This window comes from Erpetoichthys calabaricus, chromosome 2 (genome assembly GCF_900747795.2).
Source record: "Erpetoichthys calabaricus chromosome 2, fErpCal1.3, whole genome shotgun sequence".
Classification (NCBI taxonomy): Eukaryota; Metazoa; Chordata; class Cladistia; order Polypteriformes; family Polypteridae; genus Erpetoichthys; species Erpetoichthys calabaricus.
In genome coordinates this window covers 76,270,714-76,292,653 of record NC_041395.2, presented here as the reverse complement: position 1 = coordinate 76,292,653, position 21,940 = coordinate 76,270,714, and the positions used below count along the sequence as shown (strand labels likewise).

The following is a 21,940-nucleotide window of genomic DNA, read 5'->3' as shown; positions in this document are numbered from 1 at the left end:
ATTTTGAACAATGAGATCTAATGAAATAAAACATTAACAAAAATGTATAATTCAGTTTAAATTAATCCAAAATGATTTCCAGGTTAACATTAGAAGAATACAATTTATAATAATATCATATAATATAATAAAAATTATATCATATAATATATATAAAATCAGTCAGGAATACAATTCTAGAGCTCACTAACAGCAAAAGACTCCAATACTTCCAGCAAAGCATGTTAGCACTAAAAGAATAATGAAGATGCAGAATGAAAGAAACTTCCAAATCCATAGTAGTTTCAAGAACAAAGGAAATGATCCAAATAATACACCATCACTTTTGAAACCCAACATGCAAAATAGTGAAGAGAAATTCTGTAAATAAATTTAAAACTGCCAGGAGTAAGTTAATTGAAGAAAAAGGCACAACACAGTCTATCTGATGTATAGAACTCAATATTTCACATATACACAAATCCTGATAATGAAATTAAATGGTTAGGATTAAAAAAAAAACACACACACACACAGACACAAACTTGGCAGTGTTAAAAACACATACAGTGATGCTGCACCAATAACAAGTATGAGCAGTTTAAACAATAGCCTCTCCAGTAGATACATATTCCTGTGAAAGCAAGACAAGCAAGAAAGCAGAGTGAAAGAAAGTGGAATGGTGATGCTGCACATACCATGGACTGCAAAAGTCAAGAAATCGGTAAATATTTGATCGATTCAATATTACCCCTTGGGCCAACAAAAATATTTATCTTCCAAATATACCAACTGCATAAACAATCATTGGGGCCAGGCATAAATAAGTTAGCAATTCTATGTAACAGCATGCCTCTGACCTGGAGGAGGTAATCATAGTTTAAAAGAAAAAGATATCACAGGGAAAACATTTAAATTCCACACAGATGGCAACAACACTGGTCCAAATGGTGTGAGGTAGCATGTTACCTACTACTAATCTGAGTCTAATGTTGATGCTTCTGAGAAATCAGCTAGGCAATCATGTAAAGTTGCTAAAGAATAAATGGAACAAAAATCCATATACCACTTCTACTAAAATCCACCTACATCAGCAATCTTTTAGCATTATGTGGGCAAACTATAGTACTCCTCTTTTGCTGTAATATACTTTGATTGAAACAATTATAGCCAAATGCTCATGGTTTATAAATAGAAGACTCAATGCTGTGATTCTGATACTTTATTTTTCAACAAACAACTGTGACACAACCACTCAAGGTCAGACTTTCACAAAAATGGAATACGTGTATTGTAGTTTACAGTACTGTATTCACTTTTTGCAATAGTCAAAATAGAGTACGAAACCTCAATTTTGAGTAAATATTTAACACTTTATAATGCCATACATGTATATAAAAATTTTTTAAGAGTCAGTAGTTTTCGCTATACATGTATATAAAACTTTAAGAGTCAGTAGTTTTCAAAGGCATCCATAAACTAATAAAAACAGTCCTGCACAGACTTACAGCTCCATTGAAATTGAGGCTTTGTAGGTCTGGTGCGAGTCACCAGTACAAATTCTTTTACTGCCATTAAGGAGTAGCACAAACTGATCTTCAAGTCTTGGCAGACTTTTTTCAGTATGCCGCATAACACTTTTGAACTACCGCTCAGCTGTTATCATGCCGTAGGTTCCCCCTCCCATGCAGCAGTTTGGAAGTGCCACGCAGCTCTGCCCTGAAATACCATGGGGGAACCACTTGTCGTTAGTGTGACGGTGGTTCACAGCAATCAACTGATATTTCATAGGGGGACCCCCCCCCCACACTCATCATTCAAATCTGCTGTAAAAGGAAAGCACCATCATCTATTATTCAAACCGCAACTTGGATGGCCTTAAACCAACACATGACTGCATACATATCTCCACCCATACCAACAAAGCATTCAAGTACAGTCAGGTGAAAAACTAAGTATACCATTTTTCATTTTTAAACATTAGGATTATGATAGCAATCATCTACGCTATACCACACCCTAAAATATGTAAATCTAACCTCAGGTGACAAACACCTCATAATAATTTTACTTTGTCAGATCAGGTAGGTTTAGGGACAATTTCAAAATATTCTTAAAATACAATGTGGTAAATGGATTTTAGTCTGATTAAATTAAAAAAGAATTTTTACATTCCACATTATATAAGCATAAAAAGCAGGCATCCATATACCACAAATAAATAAGTAGTAGGCTGTTAACAAGTTAAATTCTTCAAGTTCTAGAATGAGTTGCCGATTAGTTTAAGGCGTTCTCCATCAGAAGTACTAAAAATTTTTTTAAAATGCCTTCCAGTTATGTTCATCCAATAAAGCTGTAGTGCAACCCTCATTAATATCTGTTACTAACACCTTCCTATTCCCTTTTCTTCTTTGTACCCATCTATAACACTTGGTGCCACGTCTACCTTTACAAATCTACTACTCCCAGCAAACAAACAAATTACTGTGTTTGGCAGTGTTGGGGGTAATAGGTTAAAAGTAACGTTCATTACACAGACAGATTACTTTTAAAAGTAAAGAGTAATGAAAAGGAGAGAAGGAGAAGGGGAGGAGACTGGGAACATGCACTAATACACAGTGTACCCACTCCACAACGAACCACCTCAGGATCCTACTGGCCCTACTTCTCATAGCTCACTTGAGGTCAATGGCAGATCAATCTGCCACACTTTTCTCCAGCTTCATAAACCTGAAACTCCACTGCTGGCCGCGCACCTGGGGAAATGGACCATAGCAGATGCAGAAGCAGTGGTGGAGATGCCCAGGTGTCAGTCTCTCAGCTGTCTCCATCCCTGTATTGATGCTGCAAATGGCACTCCAGGTTACGGATCTGAGCCTCAAGGCTCTCCAGTACCTCCGCTGGCACCAGTGTTTATTTGCATTTTACTTTTCATTTTTGCAGCTTCATTGAGGTTCAAGCTGAAAATGAAATTGCAAATGGGGTTATTTCATTTTAATTTTTCAGCATTCTTGCATGCAGACTTCAAAAATGGAATTGCAAAAGAGAGATGGCATTTTCATTTTATAATTTTAATTTGTGTTTCTTATTTTGCAGAAAATACCTTCCATTCTGTTCGCTCCCGGGTCCTCCCTGCGTGGAGTTTGCATGTTCTCCCCATGTCTGCATGGGTTTCCTCCGGGTGCTCCGGTTTCCTCCCACAGTCCAAAGACATGCAGGTTAGGTGCACTCGCGATCCTAAATTGTCCCTAGTGTGCGCTTGGTGTGTGGGTGCCATGCGGTGGGCTGGCTCCCTGCCTGGAGTTTGTTCCCTGCCTTGAGCCCTGTGTTGGCTGGGATCGGCTCCAGCAGATACCTGTGACCCTATAGTTAGGATATAGTGGGTTGGATAATGGATGGATACCTTCCATACTTTACAAAAGCACATTCATTATGGATTGGTTTATTTCATATTGTAGTGTATGGCCAGTGCAGTGCTCGCGGACCCTAAGTGCAGATGGATTATTTGCTGTTTAAGGTAGCTTACTCGCTGTTCCTGTACCAGTTAGAATTTTTATGAAACTTTGACATGTTTGCCTTTTCTATTGGCTCCTTTATAGCTGGCACCAAAGCTACTTACTTGCCTGATGGAATTCCACTTCATATTATTCAGCCTATGAAGGTGAATTTTTTTTTTTTTTTACTGGCACACAGCAAAATATTGTCGGCAGCTGGCTTATAATTTAATAAAAAATGCTGGACAGTGAAAACTGCAGTTTTTCAGACAAAAAAAATTTAAAGTAAACTAATGCATTGTTTCTAACACATTACATTTTCAATAAGCAAATATATAACATGTTCAGTTACTTTTTTGGTAAAAAGAGTAATGTAACTAAATTATTTTTAAAAGAAATATTCCCCAACACTAGTGTTTGCAAATGTTAAGCATTACCAATGGTAGACACAACACTATAGCATTTCATTATGCTACTGTATAGTTGTGAGCTGCAACAAAAGCTACACAGTATTGTCGGAGACCCAAGAAGTAGTGTTACCGGTTTGCCTTAGACATGCAGATTTAACTTTGCATCTTTCAAACTACTATGGATCACTTCAAAGATTTGCTTGCTCCAGGCACATCATTAACATCCAAGCTTTAGTTCACTTTACCACAGACAAATTATAAGGCAACAGCTCAATTTGTTACCATAGCTCAAAGTGGAAAATCCATTACACCTATCAACTATTATATATATATATATATATATATATATATATATATATATATATATATATATATATATTGTCTCCTCCACAATTATTGGCACCTCTGGTAAAGGATTGCTAAAAGAAAAATAAATCACCTTTGGTGATTTACCGTGTAAATACTGTGATCTCTGTATAAAATGACAGAAATTCAACCTATAATTAAAGTAAATGTATTCTGTGAAAAAATAATCCTAATCAAGAAATAACTATTTTTAATAAAACCACATGTGCCATAATTATTTGCACCACTATAAATTCGTATGAACAAACTGTAACTGAAGCTTTTGTTTTCATCTTTATCTTACATATGAAATTGATCAGAGCAAGATGAAACTTTCAACCAAAAATCTATGACTTCCTGTTTCACTGGGGTATATACATGAAGTGGTACAGTGGGCAAATTCCCTTATTTATCAACATGGAAAATATAAGACAACACACAATTCAAATGACAGAAGAGCGTGTTTACCTTTAAAAGTCAGGGAATGGCTATATTAAAATTATTGCTTACCTGAAATGTCCATATCTACAGTCAGGGCAACAATTAAAAAGTTCAAATTAAGTGGAACTGTTACCAATTTGCTATGTAGAGGACCCAAGATCACATCACATACAGTGAGCACAACGGTAAGATAGAGAGAGAGGTTAGGAGCATGCGCTGATGCAGTGCATTGCCGCACCCACCATATGACAAACCAACTCAGGGTCCAAGATTAGGACCAGAGTGCAGCCATGCAATGGGTGACACCTCAGCACCACACTAGTTCAGATGGAATGGAACCAGCGTGAGGTTTTTTATGGTGGCTGGAGTGCCAATTCTGCCACGAACCCCTAGGTTTTTCCCTGCAGGTTGGAGAGTAAGATAGGTATAAAAAAAATTCCATCTTGCGGTCCCCAAGTTTCCAATTGCAACAGCAAACACCACATCCATGCCAAGAGATTTAGAAGGCATGCCAGAAAAAATGCATTTTTTTTCTGTCATTAAACCACAAATGCAAGTGCCTGGAATTTGCTGAACATTACAGGAACTATGATTGGAACCATGTTCTATGTTCATACAAAATTAAAATATAGCTGTTTGGCTATATTGGGTGGGTTTGATGTAAAAAGAAGGATGACTATACTGAAAAAAGCCTGATTCCCACTGTCAATTATGGTGGATGTTCTGTGATGCTGTGTTGATGGTTTTTCTCTGAAGGCTCAGGGACCTTTGTTATGGAACATGGCATCATGGACTCCATAAAATACCAGAACATTTTAAACTTAAATCTGGCCGCCACTTGAAAAAATCTAAAACTGGGTCATTTTTGGATCTTCCAGCAAGACAACGATGAAAAATGTGTCCTAATCAACAAAAAAAGGGTTAAAAGGAACACAAAATCAGGATTCTGCCATGACTGTCTTAGACCCCAGACCTAAACCCCACTGAAAACCTGTGGCATGAACTGAAGATGACAGTACCCAAGAGAGGACCTAGAATCCAGGACAATCTGGAAAGTTTCTGTAAAGAGGAATGGCCTAAGTTTCCCTTCACTGTATTCTCCAACCTTATAACATGTTAAAGGAGAAGACTTGGTGCACTTTTATTGGCAAAGGGAGGTGGTACAAAGCATTAAATATGGGAAATATCGTGTGTCAATAACTGTGGCATGTGTGGTTTTTGTTAAAAATGGCTATTTCTTGATGAAGATTTTTTCTCAGAATAAACTTACTTCAGTTAAATGCTAACTTTTTATCATTAATTTTAGACTGAGATTACCTTCTTTACTTATCTTAACCTGAGTGCCAATGATTGTGAACTATATATAACCAAGGTGGTTTCATGACAAAGTTTATCCATGGTAAATTGTGGAATACTATGGAAGAAATACCACAAGTGAAAGAGAAGCCGCCCAGCCAGCCACCAAAATACCAATCCAGATTACAAAAATCAGTGAAGACTTACTGAACAGAACGCTTTATCAAGACTTTCTGTGCTGGAAGACAATTCCTGGGAAATGGGGAGAAGGTTACAGGACAACAGAAGATGAAAGCAGAGAGCAAAACAAGGAAAAAAAAAGTGCATATTAGTCAAAAGTGCTGCAATATGACCATCTACAGGGCCAGTTTCCCAGAGGAAGAAGGTAATGTTTCAAGTTATATGTCCTCACGTAAAGACTTGAATTTAATCACTTTGTATGTTTAGATTTTGGTTCATATTAGGGAAACTAAAAAGGTAGTTTTTGGTTCAGTTATATATTACATTTAAAAACAGGTATACTGTAAAATGTGTACACAAGGTTGGTACACTATGACAGGGAAATTATACGCAGTTACTGATTTTCTATAAAGTGGCTGGACAGTAGCCTATCTCTGAAAATGTTCCTATCAATTCATGTTGCTTCTTTGACTAGTGTAAATTGCAAGTATATCTCAGTAACAGTGAAGATGCTCTGTATCTATCTATCTATCTATCTAATTTCTTTTTTAATTATTTTATTTTCAGTAAGTACTCTAACTGCTAGAATGAAGAGGTCTAACCCTGCAACAAAAGATGAAAGGCAGGAGTCAGTCCAGAGTATTAGTTTCTAACATGGGGAACATACAAACTCCACAAAGACAGTATCCCAGTCACCGATTCAACAGATTTAACACTTTCAAATACAGTAGATAAACCAAGTGTTAACGCCACCTTAACACACATATATAAAATAGAATGCCTGTCTGCATGTTCCCAATAAAATCCTAAACCCTTTGAAACTCAAAATTTTGACCCTGGGTGTCCCAGTAGGTATTTTTATCCCTATGTGCTACAGTATACAAACCAGCGCCAGATTGCTGGCTCAGAGCAAGTGAAACATCCAAACAGACTGAAGCCACCAGACAAAATGACCCGAGGTTAACATTACTTACTCCTGCAACAGCGCATACTGCTTCTATGTATTGCAATATAAAAAGGAGTATTGTGCACGTTTGCAGGGGGTATTGGGTGAGATTTGATAAAGAGAGGAATTACAGCACAACACAAAGGAAAAGTTGTTTTACTCCCACTTTCTCAGCTTTTCTTCATAATTACTGGACTCAAGCAGTAGAAGGGGATGTGGACAAAATTAATGCCTGAACCAATTTTTTTTTCTTGTAGACGTTCCCTCACACTGCCACATTCTTCCAGTGACTAGTATTCCATCACCATCACTACTACATCAACAGGAATTGACATTAGCGAGTCCACCTCTGACCATTAGTTGGGCTATCCATAACAGAAGACCCTGTAAGGAGACGACTGAGGAAACTACATACAAGAAAAACTGTGGGACAAGATGTAGTTAGTTCTCGAATTCTTAAGGTCCATCCTAACCAACTTTGTGGTGTCCTCTGTTACCTGTTCAGTCTGTCCCTAAAGCTGCAGAAAGTGCCTTTGCTGTGGAAAACATCCTGTATTGTTCCTGTTCCAAAGAAGGATGGCACCTCTTCAATTAATTAATATAGACCAATGGCACTGGAGTCTCACATTATGAAAACCTTTGAGAGACTGGTCCTAGAACATATAAGTCGTCTTGTGGTATACCAACCTGATCCACTGTAGTTTGTCTATCAGACAAAGTTTGGATTGGAGGATGCAGTTATCTATATGCTCCACAAAGCTTATCCTCACCTGGACAAAGCTGGCAGCTCTATGCGGATTACATTTTTAAATTTCTCCGGTGTTTCCAATGCCATCCATGTTAAGAAGTAAGATCAGATATATACATGTGAATGTATATGTGTGTATGGAGTACTGGATAATGCAGTATCTGTTGGGCAGACTGTAGTTTGACAGACTTAATTAATGTGCTTCTGATATGGATTTAAATGTCACTGGAGCACAACATGGAATAGTCGTTTCCTTTTCTATTTACTCTGTACACCTCAGTCTAGAATATAACACCAGGTCATATCACTTGCAAAAATTCTGCACTTACGGGGTTGTATCGATAAGGAGGATGAAAAAGGGAACAGGAGTCAGGTGGAGAACTTTGTTTCTTGGAACAAATTGTCTGCATCTTAATATCAGCAAATCCAATGAACATGTTATTGACTTTTGTCACACCAGAAAGCTTCTATGTTCGATCATTATTCAGGAAGTGGATGTTGAGGTGGTGTACTTCTACAAGTAATTCGGGGTCCACATCAATGACCAGTTGGGATGATCTCATAACACAGAAAAACACATATAAGAACTATATAAGAAAGGGCAGAGCCGGCACTATTTCCTTAGGAAACTGTATTCCTTTAATGTGGGAAGCGACACCCTTCACATCTTCTAGAGATAAAAAGGCTAATTAAAAGGACAGGCTCAGTTATGGGACATACTCAGCAACACACCTGCATAATGCACCACTGTGACTAGCAAGTCAAACTTTCTTTCTTTTTACATTTTCTTTCTTTTTAGTAATTATATATACAGGTATTTATTTATATATGTATGTATTTATTTAAAGAGCTTCTACAAAAAGCCAAATCTCCCCCTGGGGACAAATAAAGTTCTACCTATCTCTCTATCTATAATTTAAGTTGTACAAACTGTCCACCTTGAACCAAGAGAATGAGGCAGACATGACAGTGTTCAAGTTTACAACCCAGCAAGTAGTTACAACAATTCCTGAATTAAATCTGACACAAAAAGGACAATTTTTTGAAGTAGAGACGTTTGATAGATACTGTAGGTAGTGTGAACAACAGATAGGACAGCTAGCAATAACAACAGGGTCATCGTTTTAAAACCTGTTCTATAAATATACCAGGCAATGCCTGGTGCTTTGGCTAGTAGTTAATAAAACTTGGACTGAACTTTACACATCAGTATAAACTATTTTAAACCATTCCATTAGGAGTATATATTCAGTCCGAGTCCATTTTTACTCATCCGAATATTAAATTTCACAGATGCCACATAACTGGCAAAGGTGAAATTATCTTTTCTTGGAATATGCTGTAGGCTTATATGCTGATTAGAGGCAACACAAGTTTCCATTTATTAAAACTTCCTATTCATGGGTAACAAAGGGAAGTGTCTAATTGCACTTCAGCATCCTTTATCACGCTGCAAAGCGTACACATGTTGTTAATCACAAGCTGGGCCTCATCTCTTTCACATGACAGTACCCAGCTATGAACACTGATATGGGTCCTTATGACTGTCATGCAGAGGCAACTTTAAAATAAATAAAAAAAATTAAAAAAAATCTTGTAATTTTACTAGATTTCATTCTATTTGTTTTTGCACACCAAACCTCATACTTCTGTTTACTAAGGGTAATGAGAATCACTGTATAATGCATTAACACAAACTTAAAGACAGCCTTCTATAAGCAGTTATCAAGCAAAAAAGTCTAGTGCTTCAGAGGGGCTCAGAATTCTCAGAATGATACAAATGAATAAAAGCATTTTATCAATTTTCCCATTTTCCTAATTTAGCAGAGTTGTGAGTTGTCCTAACTTGCTAGGAACTGTCTGTCAGAAGATGGCATTCAAGCAGTTATCAGCATAAAAATCCTGGGAAAGGAGAAATGTTTTAGAAACGTTGGACAAAAAACTAGGAAAAGGATACTCATTTGACAGAGATGAAACAGTATTCATAACAAATGTTTTACACTAAATAATCAATCCATTAACGAGGAAAAGCCCATGCACTTTCAGCCAAAATTAAAATATTTGTAATGTTATTTTTTTGGCCACAGGGAAAACAGAGTTTTGCAAAACTGATGCTCTGAGAATATCAAAATTAAACATTTCTAGAAATTTGCACCAAACTTTGAACACCCTTACAACACGTGAAGTAATACACCGATTTATACAATTGCCCACAACTAAGTGAGTTAATGTTAAAGCAAGCTGCATTTCTGCACATTGGTATGCACATATAAATATATGCTGGGAATTAATTAAAAAAATTAACTAATTAACCACATAAATTTATGAATTTATGATTAATTGCATCTAACATTAAAACATGTAATTATAAAATTAATACACGCTGAATCACAAAATGAATGTAGAATACAAAGGAATTTAAAAAACTTATTGGCATAGTTTAAACTTAAACAATGACCTTAAACCTGAACTTAACAAAACACTGCTTAAGTAAGTACAACCTGAATTTGAATGCCTTCCTAAAGGGCAAGTTGAAAAGAAGGCAATAAGAAAATGAGGTCAATGTATTAATTCTCAAATTGGCATAGCATATGAGACACAGATGTGTCAAAGTAAAAAAAACAATCAGAGTGACTGTTGAGTTTGAATGCACTGCTGAAGACTTATTTAATTCAAAGAATACACATCTCTTAAATGGGCATACATTAAAAGTTGTGTTAAAACTCTGTAAATACTATCTTCAATTGTTCATCACCATCAATGACTTGATAATTATACTCTACACAAGTGTTTTTCCACTGGTGCACCATGGAAATAACTGTAGTGCCCCTGGGACCAGAACTGACAGAATCAAGCTACTCAAGTGGTTGAGACCTGCCTGAGGAGAACGGGACTACTTGGAGAACCCAACATAAAAGCAGCTCCATGATCACTGTATTACAGACACGGCACTTACAGAGCACTTTAGCAGGCAGGAGACTTATTGGGGGACCATATGCAGGAGTGCATGTTTGTCAGCAACTGTCGTAGAGCCGAGGGACAGTGGGCATACACTGTCAAGTACCTCTGACGACGGGTTAGTGGAGTGAGGCAGAAATAGGACTGCCTATATGAGTGGGCAAAGGGATGAGGCAGCTGGAAAATATGTACAAAGTGATCACTAAGTGCTGTGTCTGTGAATGGCAATCTCCAAGCTGCTTTTTGTTTTTTTTGCTGGCCCTTGTACCACCCCTTTGGACAGTTTAGTACATCTAAAGGAATTAATACTTTTTTGGTTGGTAGAATTGCGGTGTGCCTTGGGAATTTTTTGGGTTTGCAAAAAGTGTGCCACCACAGAAAAAAAAAAATTGGAAAACACTGCTCTACTTACACCTTTGCTCCTAGCATGCTAAAAAGGATCCCTGTAGCTGCTATCTCGCTTAAAAACTGACACTGGGCATTATTTGAATGGCTATTTTGCATTCTTTTCATTAATTAGTGAAGATACTGCAAACTGGAATCATGGATAGGGATAATCACTACACTTCTATTTCATAGAATTTTATCATTATATTAGGGCAGTCAGCACTGTAAGCTACCTGGCACACCAGTGATTAAATACAGTGGTACTAGAGACTTATTTTGGTTTTAGTGCCACTCAAAGATAACTAATGTAGCACTTATGTAATATGACATTGATTTCATCTTCTTACAGAAACATGAAATAAAAAAAATAAATAAATAAAGCATACTTTTTACCTTCGCAATTTTTCTCTATCATTGCACCAGGACTGCCTTAATTTATCTTCCAACACCCCTGCACCTAAAGTATAATTGAAGAAAATGAACTCCAGTGCTACATACTGAAATGTGATGTAGGAAATTTGTATTTTTTTTTTTTTAATTTTTGATGATAGTTTATAAATATGGTACTGGATGTGTATGTAGTTCTTTAGGTACACACTTAATTTTTTTGTATTAATGTTTCACAAAAAAAAAAAAATGAAAATGCTGCCCTGACCAAAGCACTGCCTGAGGTATTTGCCTCATTGCCGGCCCTGGATGCGACAATATTTTTGTAACGCGTTAAAAAGGCATTCGTTAATCGCAAAAATTAAGCCGTTAACTTTCCCAGGCCTAATATGTATATCTATATACATCTAACTACAATCACTACTACTATTCCTACTACAAAATTATGTTAATTTGACATTGAAACTAAAATGGAAATTAAATGTACATCATCTGGGTGTGTTCACTGAAGGTATAAATACAGTAATAGTAGGAAAATAGCATCTAGAGTCAATTCAGAATTCACTGAGTTCAGATGAATCAGCCTCTGGGAAAAAACGGAGACAAAATTTCATTTCATATGATCTGTCCATAATTTCTTGAACAAGGGTGTAAGAATAAAAGAATCACCTTCTCTCTGATTGACCTGGAAGCTGTTCTACTACTTAAACAAAAGCAGTAGGACCCTCACAAACCCTCCTCAGTGTACATTTAGTTCTGTCATGTGAAGAGGAAAAAAAATGAAATACACAAGGAGAAGAGCCCCATACAGTCCACTTTTTAAGGATTACACTAAAATAGTACTCAAGTTCTCAAATTTTTCTTAATTTAGAATTTTGCTTCTGAATGTTGAAGGTAGGTATTAACATTACATTATTTTTTTTAATTCTCCATACCTACCTCAACTTTAAGCAGTACATAAGCACTCTATTTTAGCTTGCAAAGCATAAAGCTAGTCCATATCACAAGGATGAAGTCAATGGCTGCAGCTATCAGGCAGATTGAACTTAAATGTGATTTACAGTTGAGAAGCAAATACATAACTACATTCCAGGAGTGATTATGAAAAAGTCACCTTTCATTTGTCAAATCTTAATCATTTCAAGAATGTACATAAAAGCAGAGTATATCTTACTACCAAAATGAAGATGACATGCCATTTGGTTGTTAGCCATTATTTTAAATACCTTTAAGACTGCATAGTGTAAAACATAACTTTTTCTATTTTTTGGTTGGAATACACTTCCCAACACACACAAAACACTCAGGTTTCATTCCAAAGCCTTTCGACTAGATTGCATTAACAAAGTGCAAATTTAGATTAAGAAAATCTGAAGATACTTTGGCATTCAATATTTGTGTGTATGTTTTTGAATCAAGATGGGCACAAATAATACATTATTGCACATAAAATGAAACCCAGTCAATCATTTTGGAATTAACACAACAATAACCGCATAATGAGGAAAACTTGACAACTGAAAATGCTGTGGTCTTGCACACGTAAACCTGCATTCTAAAAATCTGCTGTTGACCTTTATACAAAGACTCCTACATATTGAGATAAAGCAGTCAGGAGAAGGATGATAAATTAATGGGGGTAATGACAAGTGTTACTGTGGAGATGTGCAAGTACAAAGAATGATGTCATAGCAAATCCAGAGAGAGAGAGAGAGAGAATAACAAACCACTGACACAGCAAGATTTCCAGGCCTGGTGCCAGGGGGAGGCTTTGAACGGCCTCTTCATTATCTTCGCCTCTAAACCCTGCAACTTGGTGACAGCCAAAACTTGACATTCTTCTGTTTTTATTTCAACAGAAAGAAACAAGTTGCCCTTTAAAACTGTAGTCCTAGTCAGCATTCAGCTCATTCAGTACAGCTTATCAGTCTGCAATCAATTTTCTATGCACTCATTTCATGATAATTATTTAAAACCACCATATTATAAGTGAAGCATTAGTAAAAAGGGTAATAATAGAGAATGCAAATATTTGCTTGTTTAGAAAAGACACGCATTATGGAAGGTTTTATGGTTGAACTTTTCTCATAAAAATGTTTTTTAAAACAAGTGCTGTACTTGTAAGTTAAGGAATTTAAGACTTCCTATCATGTGCATATTTCTACAAGACATTCCTAATTTGCAAAATCAGTATCTGTATGTGGCATCAAGAATAGGAAAGAAATTAAGATGGCATAATGTTTATAACTACTGAAACCTCTTAATGAAGAGCTGGGGAACTAAAACCCTATTGCGCCAGACTGTTTAAAAATAAATTTGAGATAAAAACAAATTAGAAATTACAGTAATCCCTCCTCAATCGCGGGGGTTGCATTCCAAAAACCCCGCGAAAGGTGAAAAGCTGTGAAGTAGAAAACATATATGTTTATATGGTTATTTTTATATTGTCATGGTTGGGTCACAGATTTGCACAGAAACACAGGAAGTTGTAGAGAGACAGGAACTTTATTCAAACACTGCAAATAAACATTTGTCTCTTTTTCAAAAGTTTAAACTGTGCTCCATGACAAGATAGAGATGACAGTTCCATCTCACAATTAAAAGAATGCAAACATATCTTCCTCTTCAAAGGAGCGCGCGTCAGGAGCAGAGAATATCAGAGAGAGAGAAAAGCAAACACATCAATAGGGCTGTTTGGCTTTTAAGTATGCAAAGCACCGTGCAGCATGTCGCTTCAGGAAGCAGCTGCACAGAAGGGAGCAACGTGAAGGTAATCTTTCAGCATTTTTAGACAAGCGTCTGTATCGTCTAGGTGTGCGAACAGGCCCCCTGCTCACACCCCCTCCGTCAGGAGCAGAGAATGTCAGAGCAAGAGAGAGAGAAAAGTAAGTTGGGTAGCTTCTCAGCCATCTGCCAAAAGCGTCCCTTGTATGAAATCAACTGGGCAAACCAACTGAGGAAGCAGAAATCCGCAAACCAGCAAAAAATCTGCGATATATATTTAAATATGCTTACATATAAAATCCGTGATAGAGTGAAGCCGCGAAAGGCGAAGCGCGATATAGCGAGGGATTACTGTATTCACACAAAACATATTCTCCTGAAGCTCTAAAATAATTTAAGCAAAATAAAGAAAAAAAAAAAATCACACAATGACTGAAAACTGAAATCCAGTTATTTGTAGGTGTTACAGGTAGTCACATTGGAAAATCTATCTCATTGTAATAACCACAGGCATTCTGCAGTGAACCAGGCTATGTCTTAGTCGTGATTAAACCCTTGCACTGAAAATATGTACTCAAGAAAACACAAACTAAAAGGTTATAACTTGGAAACTGTGCACCATGTTACTACATCTCTTTAAAGAGGCCCTTAATTTTAGAGGGATTCTGTTCTTCCTAGTGAAGCAAAATTCACTGTACTAAAGAATAGGTCCTTACTTTACCTTATGGCATTTCTTATAGTGTACCACTAAACAACTACCAGAACCTTTTTAAATGTGAAAGAAACTGACATTCTTTCTTTATCAAAGCACTGAACAGTCCACATTTAGTACTGGATCAAGTACTAGTAAGTAAAGACATTACCAAAGAAATAGTGTGAAAGGCACTGAATTTAACCTGTATATGACAGCAGACCACTTTGGCCATTTTCACTTTTTAAGGTATTGTAAATTGAAAAACCAAGCACAACTGAAGTATAAGTTGCCTTAGAAAGGCTGAACTAAATGGAGATATGAGAAGATTTGGCTTTCGAGTCAAAAGTTTGTTCATCTACATTAAATGAGTTTGAAAATGGCATTATACTGTATGTATGTATGGATGGATATAGTCCAGTCCATAAATATTTGGACAGTGACACCATTTTCATAATTTTAGCTCTGTATGCCACCTCAATGGATATGAAATTAAGCAATCATTATGTGACTGAAGTGTAGACTTTCAGCTTTAATTTATGAAGTTTACCAAAAATATCGTATGAGCCATTTAGGAATGATAGCCATATTTCTGTATACATATATTTTTTTTCTTAAACGGCTTCTTGTTAAAACAGGGAAGATCAACAAATGAAAACTTACAGGACATGCTGAACAGTATACAGTATGCACAATGCCAAGCAATAAAGAAAAGACAGATGATGAATATGAGTAGCCAAACCAAGATTTACGGGCCAAAGTAATAAGGACTAACATAAACTAACAGAGGCAGTCAAAAAAAAAAATCACAATATAAGGCCGAAACTGTAGCCCATTTACATATTAAAAGAGAAGTTTTGCAACATATGAAAGAGGTTTTGCCTTAACCTGCGACAAAACTCCAAGCAAGACAAAATGTTCAATATAAACAAAGCTATACACTGAAAAATGAATATTTACATAATTCAACATCAATTAAATGACAGTCAGTATTTATAAAAAAAACAACAAAAAAATAATGACTAATTATAAATGTTTAGCTGTAACCTAAAACAAAATGAAGTATTAAAAAATATCTAAGGTAACATCTACGAATGATAAATAAACTATTGGCTAATTGGTAAACCCAACCTTGATTACCTCATCCTGGTTTTCCACTTTAGGGTTACTAGCTGTTCTTTTCAGGTTGTTGCTCAAGCTGATGCTGACTGTTGCATCTGATTTAGAGCGCTGATGAGTGCGTTTAGACGGGGAAAGGCCCAGTTCTGGGGCTGGGGCAATAGGAGGCAGATCTTTCTTACGCTGTGCTGGCTTCAGTTCATCTGAGAGGATAACTTTCCGTAACTTTGTTCCTCGAGAGTGTCTCTGAGTGGATATGTGCATATCAGAAGAATAAGCTCCAAGCAGCCAGGCACACTGCAGGGAAAAGTTGATACTCTGACGACAGCGGTGGACAATATAAGGTTTAATGGCATCACCAACATCCTCATCCATGTGAATATACATGTTTAACAGCTGAGGCAGGTAGAAATCTACTTCCTCATTACGGAAACTGAAAAGTCTATTTCCAATATAAGCCTGAACACCAGGCTCCTTGGAGTTGTATAAATAAGAAATGGCCATAGAGATGTCAAAAAGTTTAGATTCAAAAAGACGCAGCAACCAGGACTGCTTGGCTGAATTATTTTTCTGTCTCCTACGGACATTTTTCACAGTGTTACAGCTACCTGGCAGAGGTTCCTCCTCTTCACGGATTTTGGAAGGCGCAGAAGCCTTACTGTGCCTTAGTTTACTGTTAATACTGTTTCCATCAGTGTAAACGTTGGATTTTTCAGTTTTGTGTGTATCGCAAGTCTCCCCATTAACAAGTTCATCATGAATGTCCATATGCTCCAAATGATCAGAACAATGGACATCATCTTCCTCTGTAGAAACACCAGTATGCATCATCTTTACCTTTTCCAATACCTCCTGACAAGCCTTTAGGGCTACATCAGGATCAATTACTAACTCACATGTTCCCTCTGATATAACACCTAGGCAATTTCCCTCCGTGTGAAGACCTTTATCACTGTCTGCCGAGCTTTCATGGAGGTCTGCCTCTGAAGCAGCAGGTGCTTGATCAACATCAGCATCACCCATAGCCACAGGAAACTGGGAACAAGAATCTGAAATGAAGAACACAAAAAATATTTTTAATAATTTATTTTTTGTACTTTTGTCTGTATACTACTACATAAACGAGCAAACTTATAACAGGAGACAAAACACTGCATTAATACTTCTGAAATGTGAATTAATGCAGAGTGGGAAACATTTCAAATGACACTTTCATGCTGCTGTTTCAGCATAATTATTTAAATTCTGGATGATTCTTGCTAGATTCTTTTCTTACTAGAAAAATTTATGCAAAAATCAAAATCGAAACAAAAAGACAAGACAAAACCTTAATTTCTAGCACATAGTTTTTCATTATTTAATTCAGCTTAAGACAATGGCCCTGTAATTTCTTGGTTCATATACTTCATAGTAAAATAACATTTATCTCCAAGTGTTTGAAATGTGTTCAGATTTTAAACAACAACCTAAAATAAGCAATGTATTGGCGTTAAGTTTGTGTAATTAGCTGTTCTCAATGGTTTTCAAATGAAGCCAATTCCCCAATTACAATTCTGAGTAATTTCTCTTGCAAAAGTAAACAACTGATGACAATTAATTTTTTCACTTCCACATTATCGTACATGTGTTTCAAGTTACCTTTTACCATTTGAAGTCTCAAAGGTTTATAAGTAGGGGTTAGCGCGTATGACCAAAATTCTATATCATGGTATTTTTCTAAATTATCCCGGTTTCACGGTATTCAACGGTATTTTTTTCCCCATGCATGAGTGGATGTTAACCACATTTTCCACTGCAATTACTGGCTAAGAATAACCTATTCCACTGTCAACAGTATTGTACATTGTACAAAAAAAAACATTTTAATGTGCACATAAGTATTAATACAGTTTTGCATTGCCCCATAAAGTGATAGTTTTCAAGGGGGTGGCACTAATGGAGAAGGTATCACATTGCATGACAGATGCAGTCAAAATATAGAACCTTTTTATTGAACAAATTTTGCAAAAACAAACTATAATTTTGACAACATATTTTCAACCATACAAAGAGGCATTTAGACTTAGTAAAATATCCAGAAGTGCTTGTCAAAAATTGTATTGCACCGAATATGTCTTAGAAAAGGAATAAATAGTAAATATTTTTTGTAAACCAACTACACTTTCTGTTAATGTTAACAATCTCTGTCCACTGACACGTTAAAGTGACTTTTTAAACAACTTTATCATCATTAAACTACATAATATTTAAACTAATAAATAATAACAATAAAATAAATAATAGTATTATTACTGATAGTTGCACTATTACTTCAAGACTTCAAGCCTAGGTGCATTACACAGTATTCACCAAATTAAAATAAAATACAACAAGTGCAACTTGGTGATGACATCTTTACCAACTGAACCATCATTTAGGCAAACTGCATTAATATGGACCTTGCTTCAAGCTAAGCTATACTGGGAAGAAAAAAACAAACTATATGTTGAGAACAAAGTCAACATTTCCACTTTATTCTCGCCGTTTATGTCGAGATTAAAGTCGACATTTCCATTTTATTCTCGCCATTTATGTTGAGATTAAAGTCGACATTTCCACTTTATTCTCATAGTTTACTCCATAATTAAAGTAGAATGTCGTAAACTAAACTTCTTCCTAAAATCAATGTTTAATCAATTACTTAATTTACCCCGTCACAAATTAATGCAGCACATTAAATGCTTTGTGTTACGTTCCCCGACCCAGTGGTTAATCACTACGCTTCTTAAACGGACTTCCTCCGCACTAAGAGAAGACAGCGATCACCATGCAGAATCCATTCATGATATTCCTGCTTTCTGAAAATTTAGAATGCTAACATAAATACTTGATATCATTTTCATGATGAAATGCATTAAAGCAGGTATTACACATGCACGGTAGTGAGGCGGTAGTGCTGCTCCCTCGCATTAAGGGGTCCCCAGGTGTATGTTCAGTGTAGAGAACTTTATGGCAGGTGTGACGAGGCTCCAAAAAACTGGATGTATGAATAGCTATCGCACAGGTTTAACTTAAATATTGTGTAAATGTTGGGTTTGTGATTTGCTGGTCGGAGACACGAACACAGAATTCAATGCCTGTTCTTCTGAGCGGGCTATCTTTATTGCATGCATGCTGTCTCTATCTGATGTAGGCTACCAAAACCCCAGTTCCTATCCTTCCTTTTTCTTTCACCACATAACCAATCACCAAACAATAAACGTCTTTGTGAAATTAAAACTAGTTATAAACTTAGCCCATGGAGTGTTCAGAACTTTAAAAATATCTTCGTTATACATGTTTAATTATGCCATCCATTCAGAGTTGCGCCCATCTCTGAACGAATCACTTAACACAAAGCATTTAATGTGCTATATAACTTATGACGGGGTTTGAGAAAATCTAGTAAATTAAATATTCATTTTATGATGAAGTTTAGTTTACGATGTTCTACTTTAATGACAAATTACGAGAATAAAGTCAACATGTCGACTTTATTCTCGTCATAAGCGTCAAGATTAAAGTGGAAATGTCGAGAATAAAGTCAAAATGTTGTCACACTATCACACAGTACCCAGGTACATTACACTGTATTGAAAACAAATAAAACAAGTACAACTTGGCTTGCAGTATTATCCAGTAGTATAGAAACAGTATTTACACATCTGACCTTTTAAAACTAAAGCATCTCCAGGCGACAGACGTGACTGCTTTTTTTCGGCTCTCTGTCCATTTTCACTGCGCGGCATACCTATGCTACCGCCCACTATTTGGTGGTGTAGCAGTGAAAAAGAGCCCTAGTGCAACAAATCTGTGTTTAGCAGTGTAGCAGTGAAAAAGGTCCCCACTTGAACAGTTTCCCGCTGCGCCACGTTCCGAACGTCGTTTAGGCAATTTAAACTGGTGTTGCGATATAAGAAAAATCCAAATCATAAAAAAAATAAACGGTTTTCGGTATGAACCGGTATACCGCCCAGCACTATTTATAAGCCTTACTTGACTGTTGTAGAGTTACACTAGTAAAATTTTGCAGTATCTCCTTAGTGAACTATATGCAATCCCACCTAAAAAAAGTGAAATACTGCATAAATAGAGTGAAGGACTGCAAGTATTGCATTAGTAAGGAAAACAGTAATGAAATATTAAATGTGTGATTTATGAAAGGGGGCACTGTATAAAGCAGGGTTTGTAAAAGGCTACAGGCTTTCACTCCAACCAATATTTTTTATAGATTATAATTATTGTTGCTAAGGCAACATTTTCATCTTGATTTACACACTGGATAAAAAAGGTGACACCTCAAGTACCCTTTTTAATTCTTAAAAAGCAGAATCCGGTCTTCTTTATGTACCAAGTCATTTTTCCTTCAGCCAATTAAAAAATGCAAATAAGGGCAGAAAACTAATTTGGGCCCATGTGAACATTCTAATCACTTTCTCAGAAATAGAATTTTAGTATGGGATGGTGGAAATCACACCTATTTAGAAATCCAGTATGGTTTAATTTATTAAAATGTGAAAATGCTGCTGCTCTTTAAAGGCAAAAAAAACTCCTTTGATACTGCTACCTTTATCCCATTATGAAAATAAAAATACATGATTTGTGCCCTCTTTGGTCACATTACTGTGCTCTCAATTAGTTGTGTGTCACAATCATTTTAATTTTGAGCATCATGAATGATGGAATTAGAAATAATAGGGAGAAAAAATTCTCATTCATTCTCTGAATTTAATAAACATGATTACTTCTGTTTGCCCAACAACTTATTCAGTTTCTAACTCTCTCGTTCAGGTTAGAGTTGCAGGAAGCAGGTGCCAATTCTGGATGCACTGGGCATAAGGCCGGAACCAACCTTGGACAGGGCACCACAATCACACACACAGTCACACTTACTCATATGGGGTCATTAGATAAACCTATGGGGTTTGGAAAGAAAATTGGTCTGTATTAGCTATCAACAGGCAGAGAGTGTTGCACAACAGTCCACCGCTATGACGTAATGGGGTAATTTCATGTCAGATCACCACACTTTTGGACCTTATCGTCACAGATTTTAACGAAACTTGGCATGCTGATTTGGTCATATCATAACCCATGGAACTGAAATTGTATGTGTCAATATCAAGGGAGATTTAAGTTAGCAAATTTTGAACTTAATTTTTTGGTATGACTGACTGGCTATATCTCCCTAAATATAAGTTGCACAGAAATGGTTCTCATATTGTTTAAAAGCTCTTTTCTAGCTCTATATTTAGCATAAATACTATGCTTTGCCCAAAAAGAAACATTACAATGTTATGACTGATTATAATATTAAAAATTGAAAAGTGAAAAAAAAATTTTTAATTGGTCAAATATATATATATTTTTTAACTAAAGCCAGCTTATGTAATGAACATCTCTACAAAATTTGGTCTTTGGGTTTTGAGTTGTTGCTGAGATATCATTACTTGGACACTGAAATTCTGGCTGTGGATTTGCCCAGGGAGATAAATCACATCATCCTTATTAATGTTTATATCTTCTGTAAACGGGGACTCAAAAATGGAAATGATTGAAACACTTTGAAGTTTATTGCTAGGCAATACAATTGCAAAAATATTTCTCTTGATGTTAAATCCATAAACACAACAAGGTGCACAGAATTATTAATACAATACACGGCACCACTACAACATTATACACGGTAAACAGAGTTATGAAAAACAATATAGAAAAGCAGAATTGCACCCCCGCCCAGTAACATATTAGGTAGACAAAACAAACATAATTTATATTGAATGGAGGAGAATAGAAATACAGAAGAGATAGATTAAT

General features: G+C 36.2%; 1 protein-coding gene across 4 annotated transcripts in view; it reads right to left on the bottom strand.

The window, feature by feature from the left end:
- The window catches only part of pi4kb (phosphatidylinositol 4-kinase, catalytic, beta), a 105,326-nt gene that overhangs the window by 38,212 nt on the left and 45,174 nt on the right, over nucleotides 1–21,940 (bottom strand). For 2 of the 4 annotated variants that reach the window (XM_051922766.1, XM_028793946.2), the window contains exons 2-3: nucleotides 16,127–17,154; nucleotides 6,173–6,217 (exon numbers count right to left, since the gene is read on the bottom strand). In XM_051922766.1, coding sequence (XP_051778726.1) covers nucleotides 6,173–6,217; nucleotides 16,127–17,128 — 1,047 coding nt within the window. In that variant the 5' untranslated portion in view covers nucleotides 17,129–17,154. The remainder of the gene's footprint in view (nucleotides 1–6,172; nucleotides 6,218–16,126; nucleotides 17,155–21,940) is intronic. The other 2 variants (XM_028793948.2, XM_028793947.2) reach the window with 1 other exon arrangement.